General features: G+C 39.0%; 1 protein-coding gene across 1 annotated transcript; it reads right to left on the bottom strand.

Annotated features, from left to right (window-relative positions):
- Positions 1-11330: 11330 nt before the first annotated feature.
- On the bottom strand, positions 11331-23695 carry c1ql3b (complement component 1, q subcomponent-like 3b). The gene is made up of 2 exons (XM_057857987.1): positions 22789-23695; positions 11331-12399 (listed from the first exon to the last, which is right to left on the bottom strand). The coding sequence occupies exons 1-2, from the start codon at positions 23410-23412 to the stop codon at positions 12220-12222; spliced, it is 804 nt and encodes a 267-aa protein (XP_057713970.1). The 5' UTR covers positions 23413-23695; the 3' UTR covers positions 11331-12219.
- Between the last annotated feature and the right edge of the window lie 613 nt (positions 23696-24308).

The following is a 24308-nucleotide window of genomic DNA, read 5'->3' as shown; positions in this document are numbered from 1 at the left end:
GATGAATCAGTATGTGTAAAACAATTTTGCCCATGTAACAAACTAAAATTAAGTCCATGTTTGCTATGTTTGTTTGCTAAAAACACATGAACAGGAGGCAGTTGTAATTAACAATTACGGTGGTAAGGTTCATCTTTCGCAGAGCATGTGAAGGCAGCATAATATTGTACATTATTTACCATAGTCTCGTTCTCACTCCAGATCACCACCAAAATCATTTTAGATTCTTGAGTATTTTACTTTTTGGACTGTAAGACACACCAGACTATGAACTGCATCCCCCACCAAATTTGACACTTAAACGGCATATGTTCATAGATAGATTTGTTCATTTTCCCTCCAAAATGTCATGTGACTCGTTACAGGAGTGCTGTCAGCATTGCTACAGCGATTGAAGAGGTGTGGGGTCAGCCTGTTCGTGCTCAGACCATACGCCGCACTCTACATCAAAGAAAGCCTGCCCGTCTCATCGGACAATAGGATATGATTCCAGTAATCTATGTGCTTTGTTGACATGTCTTCAGCAAACTGTTTGCGGGTTTTCTTGTTTACCTTCTTCAGAAGAGGCTTCCTCCTGGGGTGACAGCTATGCAAACCAATTTGATGTAGAGTGCGGCGTATGGTCTGAGCACTAACAGGCTGACCCCCCACCTCTTCAATCTCTGCAGCAATGCTGACAACACTCCTGTAATGAGTCACATTAAATTTTGGAGGGAAAATGTCAACCAGTACTCAATTTGGACATTTAGAGCTGTACGTTTTTTCAAAGAGGTGTACTCACTTTTGTTGCCAGGGGTTTATATATTAATGGCTATATTTTGAGTTATTTTGAGGGGAAAATAACTCTTATTATATAAGCTGCACACAGACTACTTTTCATTGTGTCAAAGTGTCATTTCGTCAGTGTTGTCCCATGAAAAGATATACTTAATTATCCGCAGAAATGCGAAGGGTGTACTCACTTTTGTGATACGTTGTAAGATATTAACCAGTAACACTCTATTAGACAGCGGCATCTTAAGACATAAGACCAAATGAACCACGATGAAGCATCGAACCAATTGGCTGCAACACTTCGTTGCTTCAAGAATCTTCATTTGGCCATCACCGCTCGAAGTGCTGTCAACACTGTTGTTGTCCAACATGCCTCCTAGCATGCACTGCAGCGCAACAGATATTCTGTGCCAATTATTTCTTCAGTTGCTGTTCCAATTGTTTCAATAATTGCTAGTTATGATATTTGGTAACATTTTAATTGACAGTGGTGCCATAAGACTATCATAATTATGACATGACACTGCCATGAACATTAATGACTGCTTATGACAGATGTCATTTTGTGTCAAATTATGTAACTTTTGAATGGATTTAAAAGATCCGAGCATGGCACAAATGGGGTTAGTGACAAAATTTTCCAGGTGACACTTAATGACATCTGTCATAAGTAGGGCTGTCAAACGATTAAAATTTTTAATCGAGTTAATTACAGCTTAATAATTAATTAATTGTAGTTAATCGCAATTCAAACAATATAAAATATGCCATGTTTTTCTGTAAATTATTGTTGGAATGGAAAGATAAGACACAAGACGTATATATATATATATATATATATATATATATATATTCAACACTTGGTACATAAGGACTGTATTTGTTCATTATAACAATAAATCAACAAGATGGCATTAACATTATTAACATTCTGTTAAAGCGATCCATGGATAGAAAGACTTGTAGTGCTTAAAAGATAAATGTTAGTACAAGTTATAGAAATTTTATATTAAAACCTCTCAATGTTTTCGTTTTAATAAAATTTGTAAAATTTTCAATCAAAAAATAAACTAGTAGCCCGCCATTGTTGATATCAAGAATTACTTACACAATGCTCATGGGTGCTGAAGCCTATAAAGTCAGTCGCACCCAAGCACCAGCAGAGGGCAGCAAAACTCCACAAAACACAATTAACAAGTGGGCATTTCACTGTACTGTCATTTAAATCTGTCTGAGCGGGGCATGTGCGTTAATTGCGTCAAATATTTTAACGTGATTAATTAAAATAATGAATTACCGCCCGTTAACGCGATAATTTTGACAGCCCTAGTCATAAGCTTAAGTTTTATGACGCCGCTGTCAAATAAAGTGTTACCTATTAACCCAAATAAAAAAAAGCTGCACTGGACTATAAGCCACAGGATTCTGAATATGGGGGAAAAGTAACGCCCTATAGTCCGGAATTAACGGTGCTGTCAGTGCTGGGGGGAAAAAAAGCATAAGTCGCTGAGCCAACCAAACAAATGCACTACATTGCGTATCACAAAAGCAACACTTTTGTTAATAGTTTCCGCTCATCAGTATGCCGCGTCCGCACTCACGTGGCGGCATCTAACGGGACGATCCGGATGAAGGACGTTCTCTCCTCACTCGTCTGGGAACAGGTGGCTTCACAGGATGACTTCACGCCATGATCAATGGCCGCCGCGGTCGGGGCCAAACTTTTGATGAATCTTGAGGGAGGATTAAAACTGTAAATTATATATGATATTCATATCTGTACCGTGGGGAATTTGACAGCGGGTGAATCGATGGCGTGTCACCGAAGGGTCAAGGACCAGTTGCTGTCATGTGTGGTGACGAACCGCTTGACCACCGCACCGCCCGACCAACTGTCATGTTGGACCAGAAGAATCATGCGTCACTCCAGATTTTTTTTCAAAATCCAATATTTGGTCCAAGTGGAACAGATTGACATTGAAGATACTAGGTTACTTTCATTTTGTCTTCTTTGGAAGAAACAAAAAAATATTCATTTGGTTTAATTATTACTTTGTGTGTTCCCCACTTTAGAGACGTTTTTATGACATTATTGGAGGCAGTGGCGGAACAAATCTGAACAGGGTCCAGGTGCGATGAGTGGATCGTCCAATGGCAGGATTGCTAGTGGACAAATATTCGCGGGTCCCTCCACATTTTCACAGGCCCCTCAAGATGATTGTCCAACACTTAAACACTATATTACAGCTCCATGCATCATCTTACTAGAGCTGTCCCGACTAGTTGACGTTGTCAACGTCATCGATGACGTAAATGCGTTGACGGGCAAAACATACCATCGACGGGTAATGACGGGTTTAAAAAAATTGCATGTAGATAAAGTTTAGAATGGCGGGCGCTCGCGATACAAGCGGTTGTTACTGGCACCCCCAAGGGGGCCGTTGTTGTTTCAATGTGACCAGCGTTGTCAGATTGAGCAAAGACGAAGAAAGTGGGCGAGCAAGCGAGAGAGAGGGAGCGAGATCGGTGCATTGGAAAAGTGCGCGGGTAGCGCTGAGTAGAGTGGCTTCATCCCCCACGTTTTTGTTTTGGTCAATAAAAGTATCCATAAAGAGCCATCTGACGCCTCACTGTGTTTTTATGCACCCTGCCGCCTTTCTGAGGAGAAAATTGGACGAACCCAGACGAAGGGCAGAGTTGGTAACACGTGAAAGCGGCATAAAGCCAAAAAAGCGGATCAGAATAGCCAGAGCCTGGAATTATTTCAAGGAAAATATGGAGGGTGCCACTTTGTGTACTCTTTGCTAAGCTGAGCTCGCGGTAGCACGTCTGCTATGAACGAACACTTGAAGCGCCGTCACCCAAGTGTAATTTTCGAAGACAACAAGAAACAACAAGCTAGCGGATTGCAAGTCCATACAACTTTCTAAAAATTTTTTAAATGGAAGTTGCCTTTATCAGCGTCGTATCAACGTGCATTTTTATTTAATAAAATAATTAATATAATTATATATATTTTTTAAATTATTATTAAATTTATAAGGATCACGGAAGCTCCCACTTGGGGAAAATATATACATATATCAAGTATATACATAATGTAATAAAAATATATATGGAAACAGCACTGGCCTGCTTACTGTAAGCCATGACTGCACTAATGTTAGTTATTTAATATTATCAAGTTTTACATATAGTAGTATACTATAAAATTAAGACTATATATTTAATTTTTGTTACTTTGGGTATGTGTGCCTTTCATTCAAAATAATTGTGGTAATATTTCAGTGTGCCCTCTATCCACCAAAAATACGGCATGCACACCAGAAAAAGCATCTGAACTCACACAAAGTATTCTGAAAATGGTTATCCGGGACATTGCAATTCATTTTAACATTTATAAATATATAAACAATGACATACGACAAAAAGAGTAAGAATTGTTTTGACTCCTGTTAAAGAGGTGAAGTCACAGTTTTTCCGTTTACATTTTTTTGCACTAGTTAATGCCAGCAGCATTTGAGCTCATTGTTTGGGATTTATTATTGGTATTTATGTTATTTATTTATATGTTAATCAAGAATTTAGGTGTTCCAAAATGTTTTTTGTGAATTAATAAGGTTGAACAAAAATTTCATTATTAAGGTAGTAAAAAAAAAAATTATTAGATTAGTCGACTAATCGTAAAAATAGTCGGCTGACTAATCGGGAGGAAATTCGTCGTTTGGGACAGCCATACATCTTACGTTTCTGTTTGACCATTCCCTCTCCCAATCACACTGACTTTACGCCCGTAAATCGGGCCCCTTAGATCAGCAATCCCCAACCTGGCAGGCATAGACTTCATAATACATTGACGGGACTTGGGGCGCGGGGCTGATTAATAGGGGGCCTATCTCTGTCAAAGCTGACCGAGTTGAAACACAGACAAAGAGCTTTTTACGTTGAAAATTATTGTGAATAAATGCTTAAATCCCTGAATTATTTATAGATAATGACATAAAACAGTCTTGATTCTTTGTTAAAAGCACAAAAAAAATAACAGGCAGTTTGCATTTATTTTACGTAAATATGTCAAATGTGCTTCTAGTCTTTAAGCCACTGTGGCGCCGCCTTATCAGCACAAAGAGCTTTTAACGTAGAAAATTCTTGTGAATAAATGCTTAAATCCCTGAATTGCTTATAGATATGAATGTAAAACAGTATCTATTCTTGGTTAAAAGCAAAAAAAAAAAAAGGGCAGTTAGCATTTACTGTACGTAAATATTGCGAATTATAACGCCAATGTCGTAGCGGTTAATTTCTCCCATTGATTTTTTTTTTAACAACGTTTCAAAATGCATGCATGGTACAAAAAATATAATACTTACCCTGAATCCTCGAACAAATCACCCCTGAGACAATCCTTCCTGTTTGTCTGCGGTACAGCTTTCGTACTTTTTCAACCGAAATTCGGCATTGGATCGCTGTATGTATTTGAGAATAACTGCGACCGACTGAAGCGGAGTGAGGGACGGCCTCCTACTTGAAGGCGTGGCGCATTGTCTAGGGATTCTGTCCCGTCAATATCATTATGAAGTCTATGCACAAGGTTGGGGACCAGTATCGGTCCGTGGCAGATTTGCTACCGGGCCGCAGGGAAATAATAATTTGTTAACGATGGCCTCTACCTCTTGAAACATCAATATTCTTGTCTACTCTACTGACATATCCGAGTAGCCGCCCTCTAGTGGTTGGCCGCCATTACTGGAGTGTTTACACACCTATGGCAGCCCAGTGTCAGTCATTGTAAACATTCATTTTAGCTCCTGTTGGCTGTGTGCTGCGGGCATTGACGTCTTTGGACAGCCGTTTTACAGGGAAAAGGCCACCTGCTGAGCCACAAGAGGAGCCTACAACCAAGTCCATTTTGCATAATATGTGGCTAAAAGCTAGCAACGAGGCAACAAAAGCGAATGCATCGAAAGCGAACCATACTGCTAAAGCCAAGAAACCTTTCACGACTGGAGAAGAATTCATTATGTCAGCGACCAAGGATATTTGCTGTCAAGTTTTAGGAGAGGCTGCTGTTAAAAAAGGTTGATTTAGCGTATGGTAAGTAATATTTTCCCTGCACTTAATGTTCACTTTTAGCCCTGTCATGTTATTTTATATTTACTGCCATTTTGCTATACATTGCCGGTCCGTGAAAAAAAAGATTGGGGACTACTGCTTTAGGCAACTTCTACACTAGAACACTTTAAGACACTTTTAGAACTGCTTTAAAATGGCGGCTGTTTACTAACGCATGCAGTCCTTAAAACATGTTGCCAATGCAGCCGTGTCTGTCATTTGCATTCTAGTTCTATAATATGTGATATCTACCATATCATGTGGGCGTAGTTTGTTGGCTACAGTCAGGTATTATTGGAGCCACCTAGCATCGCGTTTGCAGCGGCGTCTTCCCCCACTCCTGCTCTGCTCTCTCGTCTCCGTGAGTCAGTCTCAGACTTTTTTTATTCAACCAACTTAGTAACGCATAGTAACACACGCCTTTCCCGCCTCAGTAACGGTAACGGCGTTGCCAAGATGAGAAAAGTAATTAATTAAATTACTCATTCCTGAAAAAAATAACGCCGTTAGTAATGCCGTTATATTCTATCGCCGTTATTAACAACACTGATTTTAACTGATAGATTTTTAAAAATCTGTAATGAAAACTGAAGAAACCAGAGTGTAGTTCAACTTTATTATCATATTTAATGTATAACGTTGACTGATTAGCTATTGTCACACCCTTTCCCGCCACTTTTCCTCCTAACGGTAGGGTCATTTTCGGAGGATAATGCCAAGTCGCAGCGGTCTTCCGGCTCCATGCTCAGTTATTTTGTTCAGTTGTTTAAACAGAAGTGGAGCAGGCAATAGCCGAGAAGAACCTGTATGCGATTTGCTAGATGGGGGCGCCACTGGTGATGGCTTGTAGTTAGGGTTGCCAACCCCCCCTCCCCCCCCTTAAAAAACGGAATTGTCCCGTATTCAGAAACAAAAGTACGTGTCCCGTAGTGAGCTATCCAGGGATTCGCTATGTCCCGAAACCTCAAAAAGTGTTTTATTTGTAGAATAAACGAATACTAGTATGGTGCTTTATGAGAATATGCAGGTAAACTCATTCCTCAGCCTATCCTGCTTGTTGACCAATGAGCTGACGGAACAATGCCAATACGAAATCTCATCTCATTGGTCGAGGTACTGTAGCTTGCCCTGATGATAACGGACGACAACACAAAGAGTGTATAGTGAAACTTGAATAGAAAGCAGGTTCAAAACGATAATTTGTTTTTATTTCTTCTCTGTGTACTTTATTTTCAATAATTGTATCATATTTATGCGTTCTGTCAATTTAATTTGTACACACACACACAAACCAAATGTGCAGGACTTTAAGAGTTAAATTATACAGTTTTAAATTCAGTGGGACAGATAATTTTTATTCTAGGTATTTTTTTGTATTGAAAATTAATTGTTGATAATTATTGTTTTTCAGTAATCTTACTTAATTTTTAGTATTGTTTTTGGTATTATATACGTATAATGTAATAATATATTATTATAAATCCGTATAATATATATTTGTATTGTCCATAACGTATTGTATTTTTTGTATTTTCAATAATCTTATATCACTCAAAAATGTACTTAATTCTGATTATAAATTATTATATTTTGTATTGTTAATCAAATAATCACTAATAATACAAAAAAAAAAAAAAAAAAATCAAGAAATAATCACTAATAATACGAAAAAAGAAATTCAAGTCACGGTTATCGGGCTGGCCGGCTCCACCAATTAGGTGTCCCTTATTTTGTTTTTCTTTTATACGGATTTGGCAACCCTATTCGTAACCGTAACCATAGGCTCAACCATCAGTTGACAAGACAACTCCCACAGACTTTGCGCCACGCCTTCCCGTAGGGGGCCGACCTATAGAGCGTTGAGGTGGCATTCACTGTTCACTGTGATAAACTCAAACACGCTGCGTTCTAACGCCAGATTTAGATGGAAATAGGACGAAGATTTTACTACATACGAGCAGGCAGGCGCGATTTGGTTGAGGATTCAAGGTAATTATTATATTTTTCGAACCATGCATGCACTTTGGAACTCTGTAAATACAATGAAATGAATGGGAAAAGATAGCCTAACTTTAGTTTGAAATATTTACATAAAATGAATGATAACTGCTCGTTTTTTTTTCTTTTAACTGAGAGTCTAGATTGTTTTACGTTCATATCTACAGAAATTCTTCGATATAATCATTTATTTGCAAGAATTTTCTACTTAAAAGCTCTTTGTTCCGTGACGGCCGCCAAATTGGATTAAACAATAAAGTAACTTTGGCTTGAAATATTTACGTAAAATGAACAATAACTGCCCTTTTTTTGCTTTTAACCAAGAATCTAGACTGTTTTACATTCATATCTATAGAAATTCCGCGTTTTAAGCATTTATTTGCAAGAATTTTCAACTTAAAAAGCTCTTTGTTTCCTGAAGGCAGCCATGTTGGATATAACAATTCTGTAACTTTGGCTTGAAATATTTACGTAAAATGAATGATAACAGCCCGTTTTTTGCTTTTAACCAAGAATCTAGACTGTTTTATGTTCATGTCTGTAGAAATTCCGCGATTTAAGCATTTATGTGCAAGAATTTTCAACTTAAAAAGTTCTTTGTTTCGTGACGGCTGCCATGTTGGATTTTGTATCTCTACACAATAGCGGAATTCAACCTAAATAAGTTGTGACTGTATATATAAAAATGCAAATGTTGCTTTTGTTTGTCTTAAGTTGCTATTTTGAACAAAAACCTAACCCATAAATACCTGCAACATTAGGCAATTATCAGAGAATCCCAAAATTTGAAAAATAAGCTCCTAATGAAACCTTTTTTACAATTTGTAAAAAGAAAAGTCAAAATGAATGTGTGTAATAAGCGCTCTGATATCTATAACCCTTGCTAAATCCTGTTTTTTTTTTTTTTTTATCATGGAACCTGCAGATGCATGTGTTGACTTGCATCCATCATTTTTTTTCAAAAAGAAATGTCAAAATTCGGAATTACTCTCAAAATCATGTAATTTTAGGTGTATCAAATGTGATGCATTTGGCAATATAAGGTTAAATGATATATTATACATTGCTGTTGGTCCTGAAAATCTGCAATTGGTGATTTTTGTGCATCTAGTGTAAAATTTGAGAATTTTATAGCAATTTTAAGTTTTCTTATACTTGTATGAAAAAATTATTAATCGACTTTGAATTTTATGATGTCGCTGCTCATGGAGACTTACATATGCCTAAGAGAGGTGTTTGTTTTGGTTTTAGGTCACTAGCAGCTTTGGTTTTGAAAATATCTGAATTTTAAGTTTTTGAATAAAAAGCCCTCTCCGTATAGTCCCCAAACCCTGTGTCCCGTCAACTGATAGTGAAGTCCACGCCGTAACCACCTCAATCACGCGCCCATCAACGAGGACTGAAGCTAGCTAGTTGGCCAGTGATTCTGAAGCACAAGTCCTTAGCAAAGGTTAAGCTAGTTGGCCAATCACGATTTATTAGCACACAATTTAAGAACAAAAGTAACAGTGACACCCCTTCTTGCGATGCTCTGACAGATACAATTGGACAAGTCGACTGATTGGCTGTTTTCAGTGAATTGAGGAAATCATGCTGAGCACTGCAATCAAAGTCGAATTTTCTCCAATCACGATCATACGAGCTCTAGTTTTGCCTCAATAAAAAATCAGGAAAAACTGGTTTCAATTTAACCAAGCGGCACCCATATGGATTTGGTAATACTTTAAATTAAGGGTCCCTTAATTAACATTATTTAATGCATTTTTAGACTAACAAATGTTTAAGTAACATTACAATAATTCATATAATTGCTTAACTAACATTTATTAATATATTAATTAACATGAGTTAAAGCATTAGTTAATGCATAACCAGACAGTAACTAACCCTTAAAAATACATGTAGTCCGATATAGCGTTACGGTTAGGGTTTGTTAACTTAAGCATTTATAATTTCTTAGTTAAGGGACACTTTAAAAAGCATTCAGTAATGGTTTATAAAGGTTAAGGGGGTGAACTTAAGCATTTGTGATTCCTTAGTTAAGGGACACATGTGCTACACTTTACAATAAGGGTTTAAAAATCATTCAGTAATGGTTAATAAAGGGAAGGAGGGGGAACTTAAGAGTTTATAATTTCTTAATTCAGGGACACGTGCTACAGTTTACAATAAGGGTGCAAAAAACATTCAGTAATGGATAATTAAGGTTAAGTAATACTTATGAGGTACGTTCACGTGAAATAATACCATACTTAAGATATGGTTAGCAGCACCCAAGAGCACAGAGCAATGTTTCTCATTTTAAAATAACAATCACTTACTAGTACCAGCATACATTAATAACTATTTATTAATGCACTAATGTATATGGCGGAAAACACTCAGGTGACTTGAAGTTCCGCACTGAGACCCCCAATTTGGCCAACTTTCAAAACTGTCCGATATGCTTGTGTGATACATCATTGGAAAGCTTAAAAATTTTAAACAGGAGGACATTTTGAAAAAAAAAAATTTTTTTTAAACAGCAAAACCCTATCTGGAGGCGAGAGCACGCAAGAGCAGAATTACAGACGCCGTGACTTTAACGAGATATTATCGCGTGCCGCTGTAGCCCATCTGCCTCAAAGTTCGACGTACTGTGCGTTCAGAGATGCTCTTCTGCCTACCTTGGTTGTAACGGGTGGTTATTTGAGTCACTGTTGCCTTTCTATCAGCTCGAACCAGCCTGGCCATTCTCCTCTGAACTCTGGCATCAACAAGGCATTTCCAGCCACAGAACTGCCGCTCATTGGATATTTTTTCTTTTTCGGACCTGTAAACCCTAGAGATGGTTGTGCATGAAAATCCCAGTAGATCAGCAGTTTCTGAAATACTCAGACCAGCCCTTCTGGCACCATCAACCATGCCACTTTCAAAGTCACTCAAATCACCTTTCTTCCCCATACTGATGCTCGGTTTGAACTGCAGAAGATTGTCTTGTCTACATGCCTAAATGCACTGAGTTGCCGCCATCTGATTGGCTGATTAGAAATTAAGTGTTAACGAGCAGTTGGACAGGTGTACCTAATAAAGTGGCCGGTGAGTGTATAGGCCTATATACATATATTATATATATATATATATATATATATATATATATATATAATTTTAATATTTAATTTTACCAAACTACGCTATTAGTTACTGTCCTGTTATGCATTAACTAATGCATAAACTAATGTTAATTGATATATTACTAAATGTTAAATAAGGAATTATATGAATTATTGTAATGTTACTTAAACATTAGTTACTGTCTTAAAATGCATTAACTTAATGCATTAACTCATGTTAATTAATATACCGTATTTTTCGCACTATAAGTCGCACCTGAGTATACGTTGCACCAGCCATAAAATGCCCAACAAACAGGAAAAAAACATACATAAGTCGGACCAGAGTATAAATCGCATTTGGGGGGAAATTTACTTGACAGGCAACTTAAAATAAAAATACAATAGAGAACAACATGCTGAATAAGTGTACAGTATGATAATGTTACATGATGCATGAACAACGAAATGTGAACGTGGCCGGTAACATAACTCTTAAGAGTTATTCAGATAACAATGACATAAAGAACATGTTAACAAGTTTACCAAACCATCAGTGTCACTCCAAAACACCAAAATAACATGTGAAATGATATAATAATATGTTAATAATTTCACACATAAGTCTCTCCAGAGTATAAGTCGCACCCCCAGCCAAACTATAATAAAAACTGCGACTTATATTCCGAAAATTAAGGTATTAATAAATGTTAGATAAGTGATTAAATGAATTATTGTCATGTTACTTAAACATGAGTTATTGTCTTAAAATGCATTAACTAATGTTAATTAAATGGTGTTATACTTATATAGCGCTTTTCCAGGGACCCTTATTGTAAAGTGTTACCATAGATTTAGTTGGATACCCTTGTTTTCATTAGACCAATTAAAGTAGAGTGAAATTAAAATAGATCTTAAGGAATGAGTGCGAATGCAATGTCAAGTGCGTGATTAATGAGGTTCAAGACATGTACAGCGTGTTATATTATACGACAGCAGCTACATTACAACGTGGGAGAGCTTCACAGTTCATCCAGCTTGACACCAATCAGACTACATGTCAACAATTACATTACAGTCTCCCCTTGGGTGTGGGTGAAGATGGTGTGCAACAATGTCAGCAGGCCAACAACGACGACAGGAAGCTCTGTCTCTACTAATCCAACAAGTGATGGAGCGTGCAAGGGATAAAGCGAGCGAGGGCGAGCTGAGGTTGATTTTTTTTTCTTTTCTCCTTCCTTTTTCAGTCGGCGTACAGCATGAAGCCCGAGAAGGTGCTGTACTTGTTATTGTTGCCGCCGTGTGCTTTGCCGCCATCCAACTTGATGTAGATTTCGTCGCCGGGCTCCAGGTGCAAGACCACACTGTTGCTTGCGTAGTCGTAGTTCTGATCTGCATCCTGTGCGATGGCGCTGGCTCGAACCTGTGGGAGGACATAAAAGGGACACGTCATTGGCTGTCATTTTTTAATGATAGATAACACATAGAATGCATGTGAAGTGAGAGTGCTGGCAGTGATGATTTTCTTTCAGTGCCATCGACAGTGAATGATCGCTGTTATCCCTCTGAGTCCAAATGGATTTGACGTCCAAATTTGGACGACTACTGTCTAAATGCACAGTGGGGCAAATAAGTATTTAGTCAACCACTAATTGTGCAAGTTCTCCCACTTGAAAATATTAGAGAGGCCTGTAATTGTCAACATGGGTAAACCTCAACAATGAGAGACAATGTGGGGGAAAAAACAGAGAAAATCACATTGTTTGATTTTTAAAGAATTTATTTGGAAATCATGGTGGAAAATAAGTATATGGTCAATACCAAAAGTTCATCTCAATACTTTGTTATGTACCCTTTTTTGGCAATAACGGAGGCCAAACGTTTTCTGTAACTCTTCACAAGCTTTTCACACACTGTTGCTGGTATTTTGGCCCATTCCTCCATGCAGATCTCCTCTAGAGCAGTGATGTTTTGGGGCTGTCGTTGGGCAACACGGACTTTCAACTCCCTCCTCACCCCGTGGCGTCAAAATGATAACAAGCAAAAATCCCAAAACCACACGGGGGGGGACCTAAAGAATGACCTATAGAGAGCTGGGACCACAGTAACAATGGCTACTATCAGTAACACAATGCGCCGCCAGGGACTCAGATCCTGCACTGCCAGACGTGTCCCCCTGCTGAAGAAAGTACACGTCCAGACCCGTCTGCGGTAATCTAGAGAACATTTGGATGATCCAGAAGAGGACTGGGAGAATGTGTTATGGTCAGATGAAACCAAAATAGAACTTTTTGGTAGAAACAAAGGTTCTCTTGTTTGGAGGAAAAATAATGCTGAATTGCACCATACCCACTGTGAAGCATGAGGGTGGAAACATCATGCTTTGGGGCTGTTTTTCCTCAAAGGGACCAGGACGACTGATCTGTGTAAAGGAAAAAATTAATAGGGCCATGTATCAAGAGATTTTGAGTGAAAATCTCCTTCCATCAGCGAGGGCATTGAAGATGAGACGTGAATGGGTCTTTCAGCATGACAATGATCCCAAACACACAGCCAGGGCAACAAAGGAGTGGCTTCATAAGAAGCATTTCAAGGTCCTGGAGTGGCCTAGCCAGTCTCCAGGTCTCAACCCCATAAGAAAATCTGCGGAGGGCGTTGAAAGTCCGTGTTGCCCAACGACAGCCCCAAAACATCACTGCTCTAGAGGAGATTTGCATGGATGGGCCAAAATACTAGCAGTGTGTGAAAAGCCTGTGAAGAGTTACAGAAAACATTTGGCCTCAGTTATTGCCAACAAAGGGTACATAACAAAGTATTGAGATGAACTTTTGGTACTGACCAAATACTTATTTTCCACCATGATTTGCAAATAAATTCTTTAAAAATCAAACACTGTGATTTTTCTGGGGGGGGGGGTTCCACATTCTGTCTCTCATGGTTGAGGTTTACCCATGTTGACAATTACAGGCCTCTAATATTTTCAAGTGGGAGAACTTGCACAATTAGTGGTTGACTAAATACTTATTTGCACCACTGTATGTGATAATTCATACACAAAGTCAGAAAGAAATACAAAACACATGAGTGAAAACAAGGGCGTAGGTTTGGTCAGGGGCGCCGTATAGGGGTGAAAAGTGAGACTGATTCTAAGGGCCCATGCCCCTGACGGGGGCCCACAAAGAAAATTAGAACGTTAGGTAATTGTTTGCAAATTTAAATGTTAATCCTTATCATTTTAATAGGAATAAAATGAAGGGTTTCATTTTCTTGTTTTGTTTTTTGCAAAAAGTAAACACCCAGAGAGCGTATTTATTGCCTATTTCACTCAAAATCTCTCGATACATGGCCCCATTCATTCTTTCCTTTACACAGATCAGTCGTCCTGGCCCCTTTGCAGAAAAACAGCCCCAAAGCATGATGTTTCCACCCCCATGCTTCACAGTGGGTATGGTGTTCTTCGGCTGCAATTCAGTATTCTTTCTTCTCCAAACATGAGAACCTGTGTTTCTACCAAAAAGTTCTATTTTGGTTTCATCTGACCATAACACATTCTCCCAGTCGTCTTCTGGATCATCCAAATGCTCTCTAGAGAACCGCAGACGGGCCTGGACGTGTACTTTCTTCAGCTGGGGGACACGTCTGGCAGTGCAGGATTTGAGTCCCTGGCGGCGCATTGTGTTACTGATAGTAGTCTTTGTTACTGTGGTCCCAGCTCTCTGTAGGTCATTCACTAGGTCCCCCCGTGTGGTTCTGGGATTTTTGCTCACTGTTCTTGTTATCATTTTGACGCCACGGGGTGAGATCTTGTATGGAGCCCCAGATCAAGGGAGATTATCAGTGGTCTTGTATGTCTTCCATTTTCTGGTAATTGCTCCTACAGTTGATTTCTTCACCAAGTGAAGAGTTACAGAAAACGTTTGGCCTCCGTTATTGCCAACAAAGGGTACATAACAAAGTACTGAGATGAACTTTTGGTATTGACCAAATACTTATTTTTAGAGATGTCCCAATCGGCATCCCGATCGATCGGGTCCGATCACGTCATTTTCAAAGTATCGGAATTGGCAAAAAAATATCGGACATGCCTTTTTTTTAATATATATATATATATTTTTTATTAAATCGTTTTCTAATTGTATTTAACGTTACAGACATAATATGTTACGCTCATCCAGAGTCTTTAGCTTTGGCTTAAGGTAGGGTTATCAAATTTATCCCGATAACGGCGGTAATTAATTTTTTAAAAAATGTATCACGTTAAAATATTTAACGCAAATAAAGCATGCGCTACACGACCCACTCACGCATTGTCTCACTCAATCTGTAATGGCGACGTTTTACCTATTTAGAGAGCTAAAAGGTAGCATAAAATGAGTAGAGTGAAATTTGGAAGCCTTTAGAGCCCTTTTTTAATTGGCTAAAGCCTTACAATCCCTCTCCCTATGATTAGAAATATCGTGGGACGCAATGTGAGGAAGCAAGGTAGTAATTGATCTTTTTCTTAACACCCTATGTTATTTCCCAACACAGAGAAGATATATCAATTGGTAGCACTACGCACAGTCATGGTTCCACTACCCATCATGCATTTGGGCATGGCTACAGTATCATTTACTGAAAGCTCAATAAATACACTAGATGGCAATATTTAGTCACAATATACAAAGTCACATTTGTCTTCTTTCTATCCGTGGATCCCTCTCACAGAAAGAATGTTAATAATGTAAATGCCATCTTGAGGATTTATTTAATACAGTACTTATGTACTGTATGTTGAATGTATATATTTGTCCGAGTTTTATTCATTTTTTTCTTAATGCATTGCTAAAATGTATATGATCTGGAAAAATTATCGGGAATGATTGGAATTGAATGGGGAGCAAAAAAAAAGCAATCGGATCGGGAAATATCGGGATCGGCAGATACTCAAACGAAATCGATCAGGATCGGATCGGGAGCAAAAAAACATGATCGGAACAACCCTACTTATTTTCCACCCTGATTTGGAAATAAATTCTTTAAAAATCAAACAATGTGATTTTCTGTTTTTTTTCCCCCACATTCTGTCTCTCATGGTTGAGGTTTACCCATGTTGACAATTACAGGCTTCTCTAATCTTTTCAAGTAGGAGAACTTGCACAATTGGTGTTTGACTAAATAGATGATATCAGTCTATTCATTATTGCTCTATGCGCTGTATGTTTACTTAAATATATTTTCATCTTAAATTAATGCAGAAAATGTACAAATTAGTGTGTAAAGATTCACCAGAATGCAGGAAGTTACGCGGTTGATACTCTAAATGTGTGTGTGTCCACCGGCACTGGTGGTGCGGCCCAAAGTGATATCTTTTCATGGGGCCCAAAATCCCTGGCAGCGCCCCTGGGTTTGGTCAATATTGATTGGGACGAATTAACAGCATAACCTGCATGTACACTTTTTGCTGGGGACGGGACATTAATAAGAGCAAACATATTGGGTGAAGGGGGTCAGGGCTCCATTTCTCACCAATATGAACTTAATTCATTGATAGGCTAAATGATTAATGCAAAGTAAATCTGTATTGAGCTGTACCAGTACTTCTCAAATAGTGGGGCGGGCCCCCCCTGGGGTGCGCAGAGAGATGCCGGGGGTGGCGCATGTGACCTTGGGGAACATACTTTTTTTGTCGTACTAGAATAAAGTGTAATTGCACATCCACTCAGTGGGTGGCAGTGCTGCTCTTATTTTCAGCGTGTGCACAGTATTCTTAAACCAAACGAGCACACAGTAAAGAGCACTGGAGATATGAAAAGCTTAGACACGGAAATATAACGAAGCATTTAGTATTTGGCTTTGACTTTTAGACAGACGGAGACAAGGAAAGACCAGTCAGTTTCCTTTGTCTAAAAATGTTTGCAGCGGATATCAGGAATTATTTTTTCAGCGAGTGCCAAATATTGCAAACAATCCTCCCGCTTTGTCAGTGTTACATCAATAAACCAGCGAGCACTGTCAGTATCTTATAAGGTAGCATACCAAGTTGCTCAGTGCAAAATAACCCAACGCCATAGCAAAGGAGCTGTTACTGTCTGCAGTAAAAATAAAAACCGTCCCTCTGTCCAATGCCACGTCATTTTTCTGTTAATTTATGTGTCTTTGGTCTAATTGTTTGACATATTGTCCTCATGAGTTCATTTTGCTAATCAGTTTGAATGTATTATTATTTATTGATGTCTTACAGTGGTGGCAGAGAGTTGGGGGGAATGTTTACGTCTTCCTGGGGGGGACGTAACAGAAAATAATTGAGACTTTCACACCTCAAATTTATAACATCTTAATTATGGGGCGCCGTTTGTAAAGCAACACATGCTGAAAATGACGACAACATTTTCTCACATTTAGCGCCACACAGTGTTGAAAACGTGGTGTGAAATGTTTAGAGTCACTTTTTTTTTGCACATTTACAACATTATTTAGCAACCTAAATATTCATTTTTAAATAAGTTTTGGACCTTAATGTTTAAATCCAGAACTAAATATTTTATTTCAATCTTACATTTATATCCTAAATGCTAAATCTGGAAACGGTTGGAACTAGATATTTAGCTTAATATGCAAATTCACATGACTGGAGACCGGAAGTAACAAAATAAAAGCTCGAGCAGACAAAATACTCTTTAAATAGTTTCTCCTAAATATGTATTTTACCTATATATTGTTATTATCCCAATGACTCATGTCCAAGAGCAGACTGCCACCATTGAGTAGGTTTTATTCATTTTCAAGCAACGTAAACAGACAGTCTGAGCTGCTCCACCAGCTTTTATTTTGTTACTTCTGGTCTCCATTCATGTGAATTTGCATATTAAGCTAAATATTTAGTTCCGACCGTTTCCAGATTTAGCATTTAAATTAAATATTTAGTTCTGGATTTAAACAATCAGGTCCAAAACTTCGTATTTAAAAATAAATATTTAAGTTGCTAAATAATGTGGTAAATGTGCAAAAAAAAAAAGTGACTCTAAAAATTTCACACCATTTTAAACACTGTGTGGCGCTAAATGTTAGAAAATGTTGTCATCTGACAATTTTTGTTAAATCTAGTCAAATAATTTTATCCATCTTGTTTTGAGTGTTAAAGGCCAGTTAACAAATTAATGCGTCAGATTCTTCCACTTACATTAAGTAAATATTACTATTTGTTCGTAGTGAGCCCATACATCTAAAAGTTGGTCATTTTTCACCTAAATTAAGAAAAAAATTGCTTTCAAATAATGTTTTCAACAATATTCTTGAATTAAGAGCATTTCTGACAAACAAGTTTTTCTTTTAACTCATTCACTCCCAGCCATTTTCACCGGAGAAACCCCCTTCACTCCCGGCCATTTTACTGGATTTTGACAGATTTTGCAAGGCCCACAGAAAATTCTATTCTATTGCTATATAAACACGGAAGGAAAAAAATGAAGTTCATATCTTTTTCCATTCTTTAGATATCAGCATTAGAAAATAGCTTAGTTTGAGCCTTTTCCAATTTCTGATGAAAAAACAGAGAAATTGAGCTTTTTGTAAAAGCATACATTTCAAACATAACTTTGACTTTAACGCAGCTATTTTTTGCTTTTGTGACATCCCAAACATCTGAATAATGTTTTCCTTCTACAAAATAACATAAACAACAAGACAAATAAAGCTTTTGATAGCAAAGTAACAATTTATTTACACATAACTAAACTATTGAACTGAGAGCTGACGCTGTTGTGGCCGCGGCTGTATCGGCAGACGGGTAAATTTTTCCCCATCATCACCGCCTGTCTGTCTCATCAAGATAGATTATTTTGAACCTGTCTTTTGATGTGACCACTACCTCATAACAGAATTCACCTCGGGAACTTGTGTGGGGCATGTGCCTTGTGTATACATCGTTCTCCACATTTTTCTCACGCTACTTACTTCTTCCAACTTCCGTTTCCTGACTATTTCTCTTCATTCATTTCCTTTCATAGTCCAATATGAGTTCTTACCAAATGCGCTACTGCCCTCCAGTGGCCAGTTTTATTGCTCTAAAATGGATTTTGAGCATTGTGCTTTGGAGTGAACTTGCATCAGAACCTAGAGATGTCGCTTGTGGAAAAAAAAAAAAACGTAAAAAACGTATAAATACGTTTTTGAGACACTGAAACAATTAACAATAGAGCGTATTTATAAGTTTTTGGGAGCAAATGAGTTAAATATACAAACTTTTTGCTTAAAGCGAGTCTGTTAAGCTTTTTTTCAGCTAGCTCTTATTTCAAGAAATCTGAGTAAATTTGTCTTGAAGCACTGTAGCAGTAGCAAACTTAGTGTTGTGTGTTCCCCACCTCCACAACATTGACATCTTTTTACATTACTTACAGTTGTTGCTGCTGGCGGAATAAAAACTTCTAATATCCCTTGTCTTCGAAGCAGGCGGGGGAGGCGGCATGTTGTATTTCTGTCGGGCTGTGGATGCATGTGTGTGTGGTGGAGGGGGGGGTTCAAGTCATCAGCTAATCGACCGTGTGTTTGAGTGGGAAAAAAATGGACTGGCACATTCAGCAAGTGAAAAGGGGTCAGTGTAAGTCTGAACATCATGAAAGTACTGTAATTCACTTAATAATGGTAGGATCAATTCTATCCTTACAACACATAGGAAGACAATCTAAATGACCTAAAAACTAAAGTCATTATATAACGCAAAAAAGTTTGATTAAAACTTGGTGGAGATAATTTAAGCATCCTGAAAAATTGGTAGTGTTAAGTCCCTACCGTCCCTATGCAAACCTACGCCCTTGAGTGAAAACATTATGTAGGCAAAAAAGTACATATAATACATAATAAAATTAATGAAACATTTATTTATTTTGATAGGGGTATACAAGTTTGCTCAAGTTTTGGGGACTTAAGTGAGGCAAAATATTAGAAAGGCTGTCGTCTTGAACATAACCGAACTAAACATTACATATCTGGTAAATGATACATTTTGCATATTGCTGCAATTCAGTTAAACAAAGTTTCTTGAAAAATGTTCGATCTTGGAATATAGAAATACATTGCTACCTTGACATATGATCGCTTCGACACACGATCTTTTCGTCATCCGACGTAAAATTTGACACGCCATTTGTTTCTACATCCGACAAAATGCTCGAAATATGACGATTCATGAACGTTCAGCTGTGGCAGACAGTAGGCATGTTGTGTTGCACAAGTTCTGAAATAAATGTTTTAAAACCTGACAAAGCTGGGATTTTTTTGGGCGATGTTACAATAGTAATACATTTTTGAGCCAGTTCACGGACGTGCACCCCAAGCTCGTATTTTTCTATCATTTCCATCTTCATTTCAATGGTAAACCTCACCTTTATCCTTATTTTCACCACCTGCACTAACATTCTTGGAACTCATATTGATTTCTCTCACAAGAAAATCCGCTGTGCGTCCGTCTTGCGGGAAAACAATGAAATTGCTATTCCTCCGACGTCCGTTCGCCAGTTTTTATGACTTAAGGTGACAATTATTATGATTGTAACATGGCCAAAAAGTTAGCCAGCTTCGTCAGGTTTTTAATCACCTATTTCAGAACTTGTGCAACACAACATGCCTACTGTCTGCCACAGCTGAACAAAAAGAAATTAAAAAAATACTCTCTCCTTAACCCAAACCTTCTGGCACGTCAGCCACGCGTTGCGTTCAGGTACACCACACAAAACACGTGCGCCACATTAGAACCTGATTCGTCACATTATTACAGGAATTATTATTATTGCTATTATTATATTATTATTCCGATTTATATACATTATTTGTTTTTTCTTTGTGTAATTGCTATTTGCAATATATTAAGGATTTAGCATAGGTTTTTGGGCTGTGGAACCAATTAATGGAATTATAATGTATATATAATAGGGGTGTAACGGTACACAAAAATCTCGGTTCGGTATGTACCTCGGTTTTGAGGTCACGGTTCGGTTCATTTTCGGTACAGTAAGAAAACAAAATGCAAAATATAAATGTGCTAGTTGTTTATTACACACCTTTGTGCTTTCAAAAATAGGAACATTAGCCTATACAAAGCTAGAATTCTGCTCAAAAAGTAGTGGGTATTTAAAGATAATCCAACAACAATTTGCCTTAAAGACCCCGCGTATTGGTCAGCTTTCTTTCTGAAAGAAAGAAGAAAAAAGACGTCCTGCGCCAAAAAGAAAAGCAATCCCAATGACAATGATTTTAACATGTATTTTACAAATGCAATGCCTCAAGGATTTTTTTTTTCTTATGAATGGTTTTCAAAAGCTTTATTGGTGGATTTTCTCAAGTTAACACGCCACACAGAAATTAATAAATTTAAATGTGTAAGCAGGATCTGTGTATTATTCTTATTATTTAACTACAGGTGTTTTAGCTCATTTCAATTTATTTTATCTAAATGGGCTATTATTTATTTTATTACGTGTTTATAGTTTACAAATGTGATGTAGTATTCATTTATATTGTATATTTTATGTTGTATAACGTTAGTTCCTATGTGAATATTAGTTCCTACTTGTTGCGGTAGGAAGGTTTTGTATAGAACACGGGGCCGTGTTGGTTATTATTATAGCAGAGAAGACAGCAGTAAATAAACAAACACAAGTTAACTGTGTCCCGATCTACCACTCAAGAGATCTGATGGACTCAAAAAGTGGGTTACGAGTGCATATTTGTTTGAAAATCGACTGGATCCACCGTATTTTTACACGAGTGACTTCCGGTCTGCCCGATCCGAGCTACCGGTAGTACTATTGATGCAGGAGGGTCGCGTCTCGCGTCAAATAATAAACTCTGCCGTTCTTTTCGCGTGCGTCGTGTTGAGCCGCTTCTGGGACGCGTCTAACACGCTGCCGCACTGCGACTGGTGTGCATTGGCTGATTGACTTCAACGCCCGCGTTTCACTGCGTTCTCGCGGCGGCCACGTTGTTGCGCCGTTGACGTTTCTGGGTTATACTGTCCTACCGTGTTGGTCCTCATTATAGTAGAGAAGACGGAGTAAATATAATCTAAACAAAGAAACTGTAACCCGATCGAATCACAGCCTCGAAAAGTAAGGGTTACATTGCATCAGAAACTCGTTCGGTACGCCTCCTTTCCGAACCGAGCACCATGTACCGAACGGTTCAATACAAATACATGTACGGTTCCATCCTTAATATAGGATATAATAATATATAATGTAATATAATATAATTCATATGGGAAAATCCTCCTTGACATACGACCATTTTGATTTACAAACAAGGTCAGGGAACGAATTAACTTCGTGTGTAGAGGTACCATTGTATGAAAAAAAATTGAACTATTTAAATCATAATGAATTCATACAAGATAAATAAAAATTGCGAGTTTTCCTTTTGCATCATACATTCTTTGTGTTGCACAGTGCCAATAAGTGTATTACATTTTGTAAATACATAACATTTTTATGTTTTTGTTTATGTTGAGATATGCTTTTGACTACATTTGTTTCTATCATTTTTATTACAACATTACTAAACTGGAAGTTTTACCGTCAAGTTTGATTACTGACACCTCAACCTATAAAATGTATTTGGGAAAAAAAATAGTACCAATATATAACTAAACAATTCCACAATACTGAACTACGTGTGAGTGAGTAGTTTTATTCAGTCCAGCTCGCGGTGTCTTTTATTATGCAAATGATGTTAGGTGAGTGCGCGAAATGCCCGTGCGTAAAAGCATCCAAAGAAGCCCCAAAAAGCATGCAGGCCCGTGTGACTTAATTCGTGGTTGTTTCACGTGCGTGGGACCTACCTGGTTATTCTTGCAGAGGTCGGCCCACATGCTGGTTCCGTCGCCACCTCGCATCAGCACGTGGTAGGTGAAGTAGTAAATCCCCGGTATGGAGCAGGTGAACTTGCCGGTGGCTGGGTCGTAGTGGTTGCCGAGATTGGTGACCACGTCGTCGAATTTGAGCACTTCATAGCCCTCGTGTTGCTTCTTGAGTCCCGCGTAAAAGGCTATCTTTGGCACCGTGTTGTAGGTGGCGGCGCTGATGACCCCCGTGGGTCCGCTCGCACCCGGCGGACCCGGAGAACCGGGAGCCCCTCGCTCCCCGGGAGGGCCGGCGGGTCCGGGCGGGCCGGGCTCGCCGACGGGACCCCTCGGACCCGTCCTCCCCGCGCGTCCCGGCTCCCCTTGAGGACCCTGGATGAAGGTGGGCAGCGACTGCACTAGGCGGTTGTCTTTCACCGGCTCGCCTGCCGCCGCTTTTGCCGGCGCCGTGGCGGCGGCCGTTGTCCCGTGGGGGTCGCACACCATCTGGCAGGCGCCGAGCATCTCGTAGCGGGCGGGGGTTCCGGCGGAGTTGACCACGGCCGGAATGAGCACCACCAGAACCAGGACCAGCGCCACGCCGCACACACCGGTGGCGATCATGTGCGCCCTGCGGAGCGGCTGAGTCCTGCGAGCCTGGTGGTCGTCCAGCCTGCTGGCGAGCGGTGTCTGAGCCGGGGGGAGAAGAAGCACGGGCGAGGCGTGCTTTGGAAACTTTTGCGATTGCCCCTCGGACGCGCGCAGGGGGAGCGTCCGCAGCTTTTTACGCGCTGCTGCAGCATCCGTCCGAATGGCGCATCTCCTCCCCCACCTCAATAATAATAACAACAGGTGGGAGGAAGGGGGAAAAAAACAAAGAGTGGTAAATATGAAAGGATTCAATCCACTCAACATACGTTACGGTGCTTGTTTCTGCCCACTGCATGTGCACAAAGTGAGAATTCAAATGTGAACGAGGAGGAGAAAGGAGGGGAAAGATTGGGCGGGGACGGGGGGTGATGGATGGGAGAAGCGAATGGCAACATGCTTTTCTTCAATCACACCACAGGAAGTCAACAAAAACATCACTGAGGCGTGATTAGACTATACGCCATGGTGTGAACGCGTGAACTGTTTGTGCGATTGAAGAAAATAACAAAAAGGCATCACGAAGATTGCGAAACACTGAAAAGTTTTGTACTCCGACTTCATAAAAGTCTCAAACGTCCAATGAAACAAAGCATCAGCAACAGAGGTGTTGCCAGGATGCCAGGTGTGGGTGGGCATTAGTCTTACCTTTTGGGGGTGGCAAAAAAAAAAAAAAAAAAAGCTACAATGCTCAAGTTGGTTGAAATCCAGCGTAGGGCTACTGCACCTTAAAAGATGTTTTGTTTTCTCCTTGATTTTTTTTTTTTTTTTAATCTCCTTGAGATAACAGTTGTTGTGATTTGGTCTAAACAAATAAAAGTTGATTTGATTTTATTTAAATTAGAACACATCCATGACTGAACAGCATGGAC

This window comes from Corythoichthys intestinalis, chromosome 14 (assembly GCF_030265065.1).
Source record: "Corythoichthys intestinalis isolate RoL2023-P3 chromosome 14, ASM3026506v1, whole genome shotgun sequence".
In the NCBI taxonomy this organism is placed as follows: domain Eukaryota; kingdom Metazoa; phylum Chordata; class Actinopteri; order Syngnathiformes; family Syngnathidae; genus Corythoichthys; species Corythoichthys intestinalis.
The sequence above is the reverse complement of the archived record's forward strand: the minus strand, read 5'-3'. Positions and strand labels throughout refer to the sequence as shown.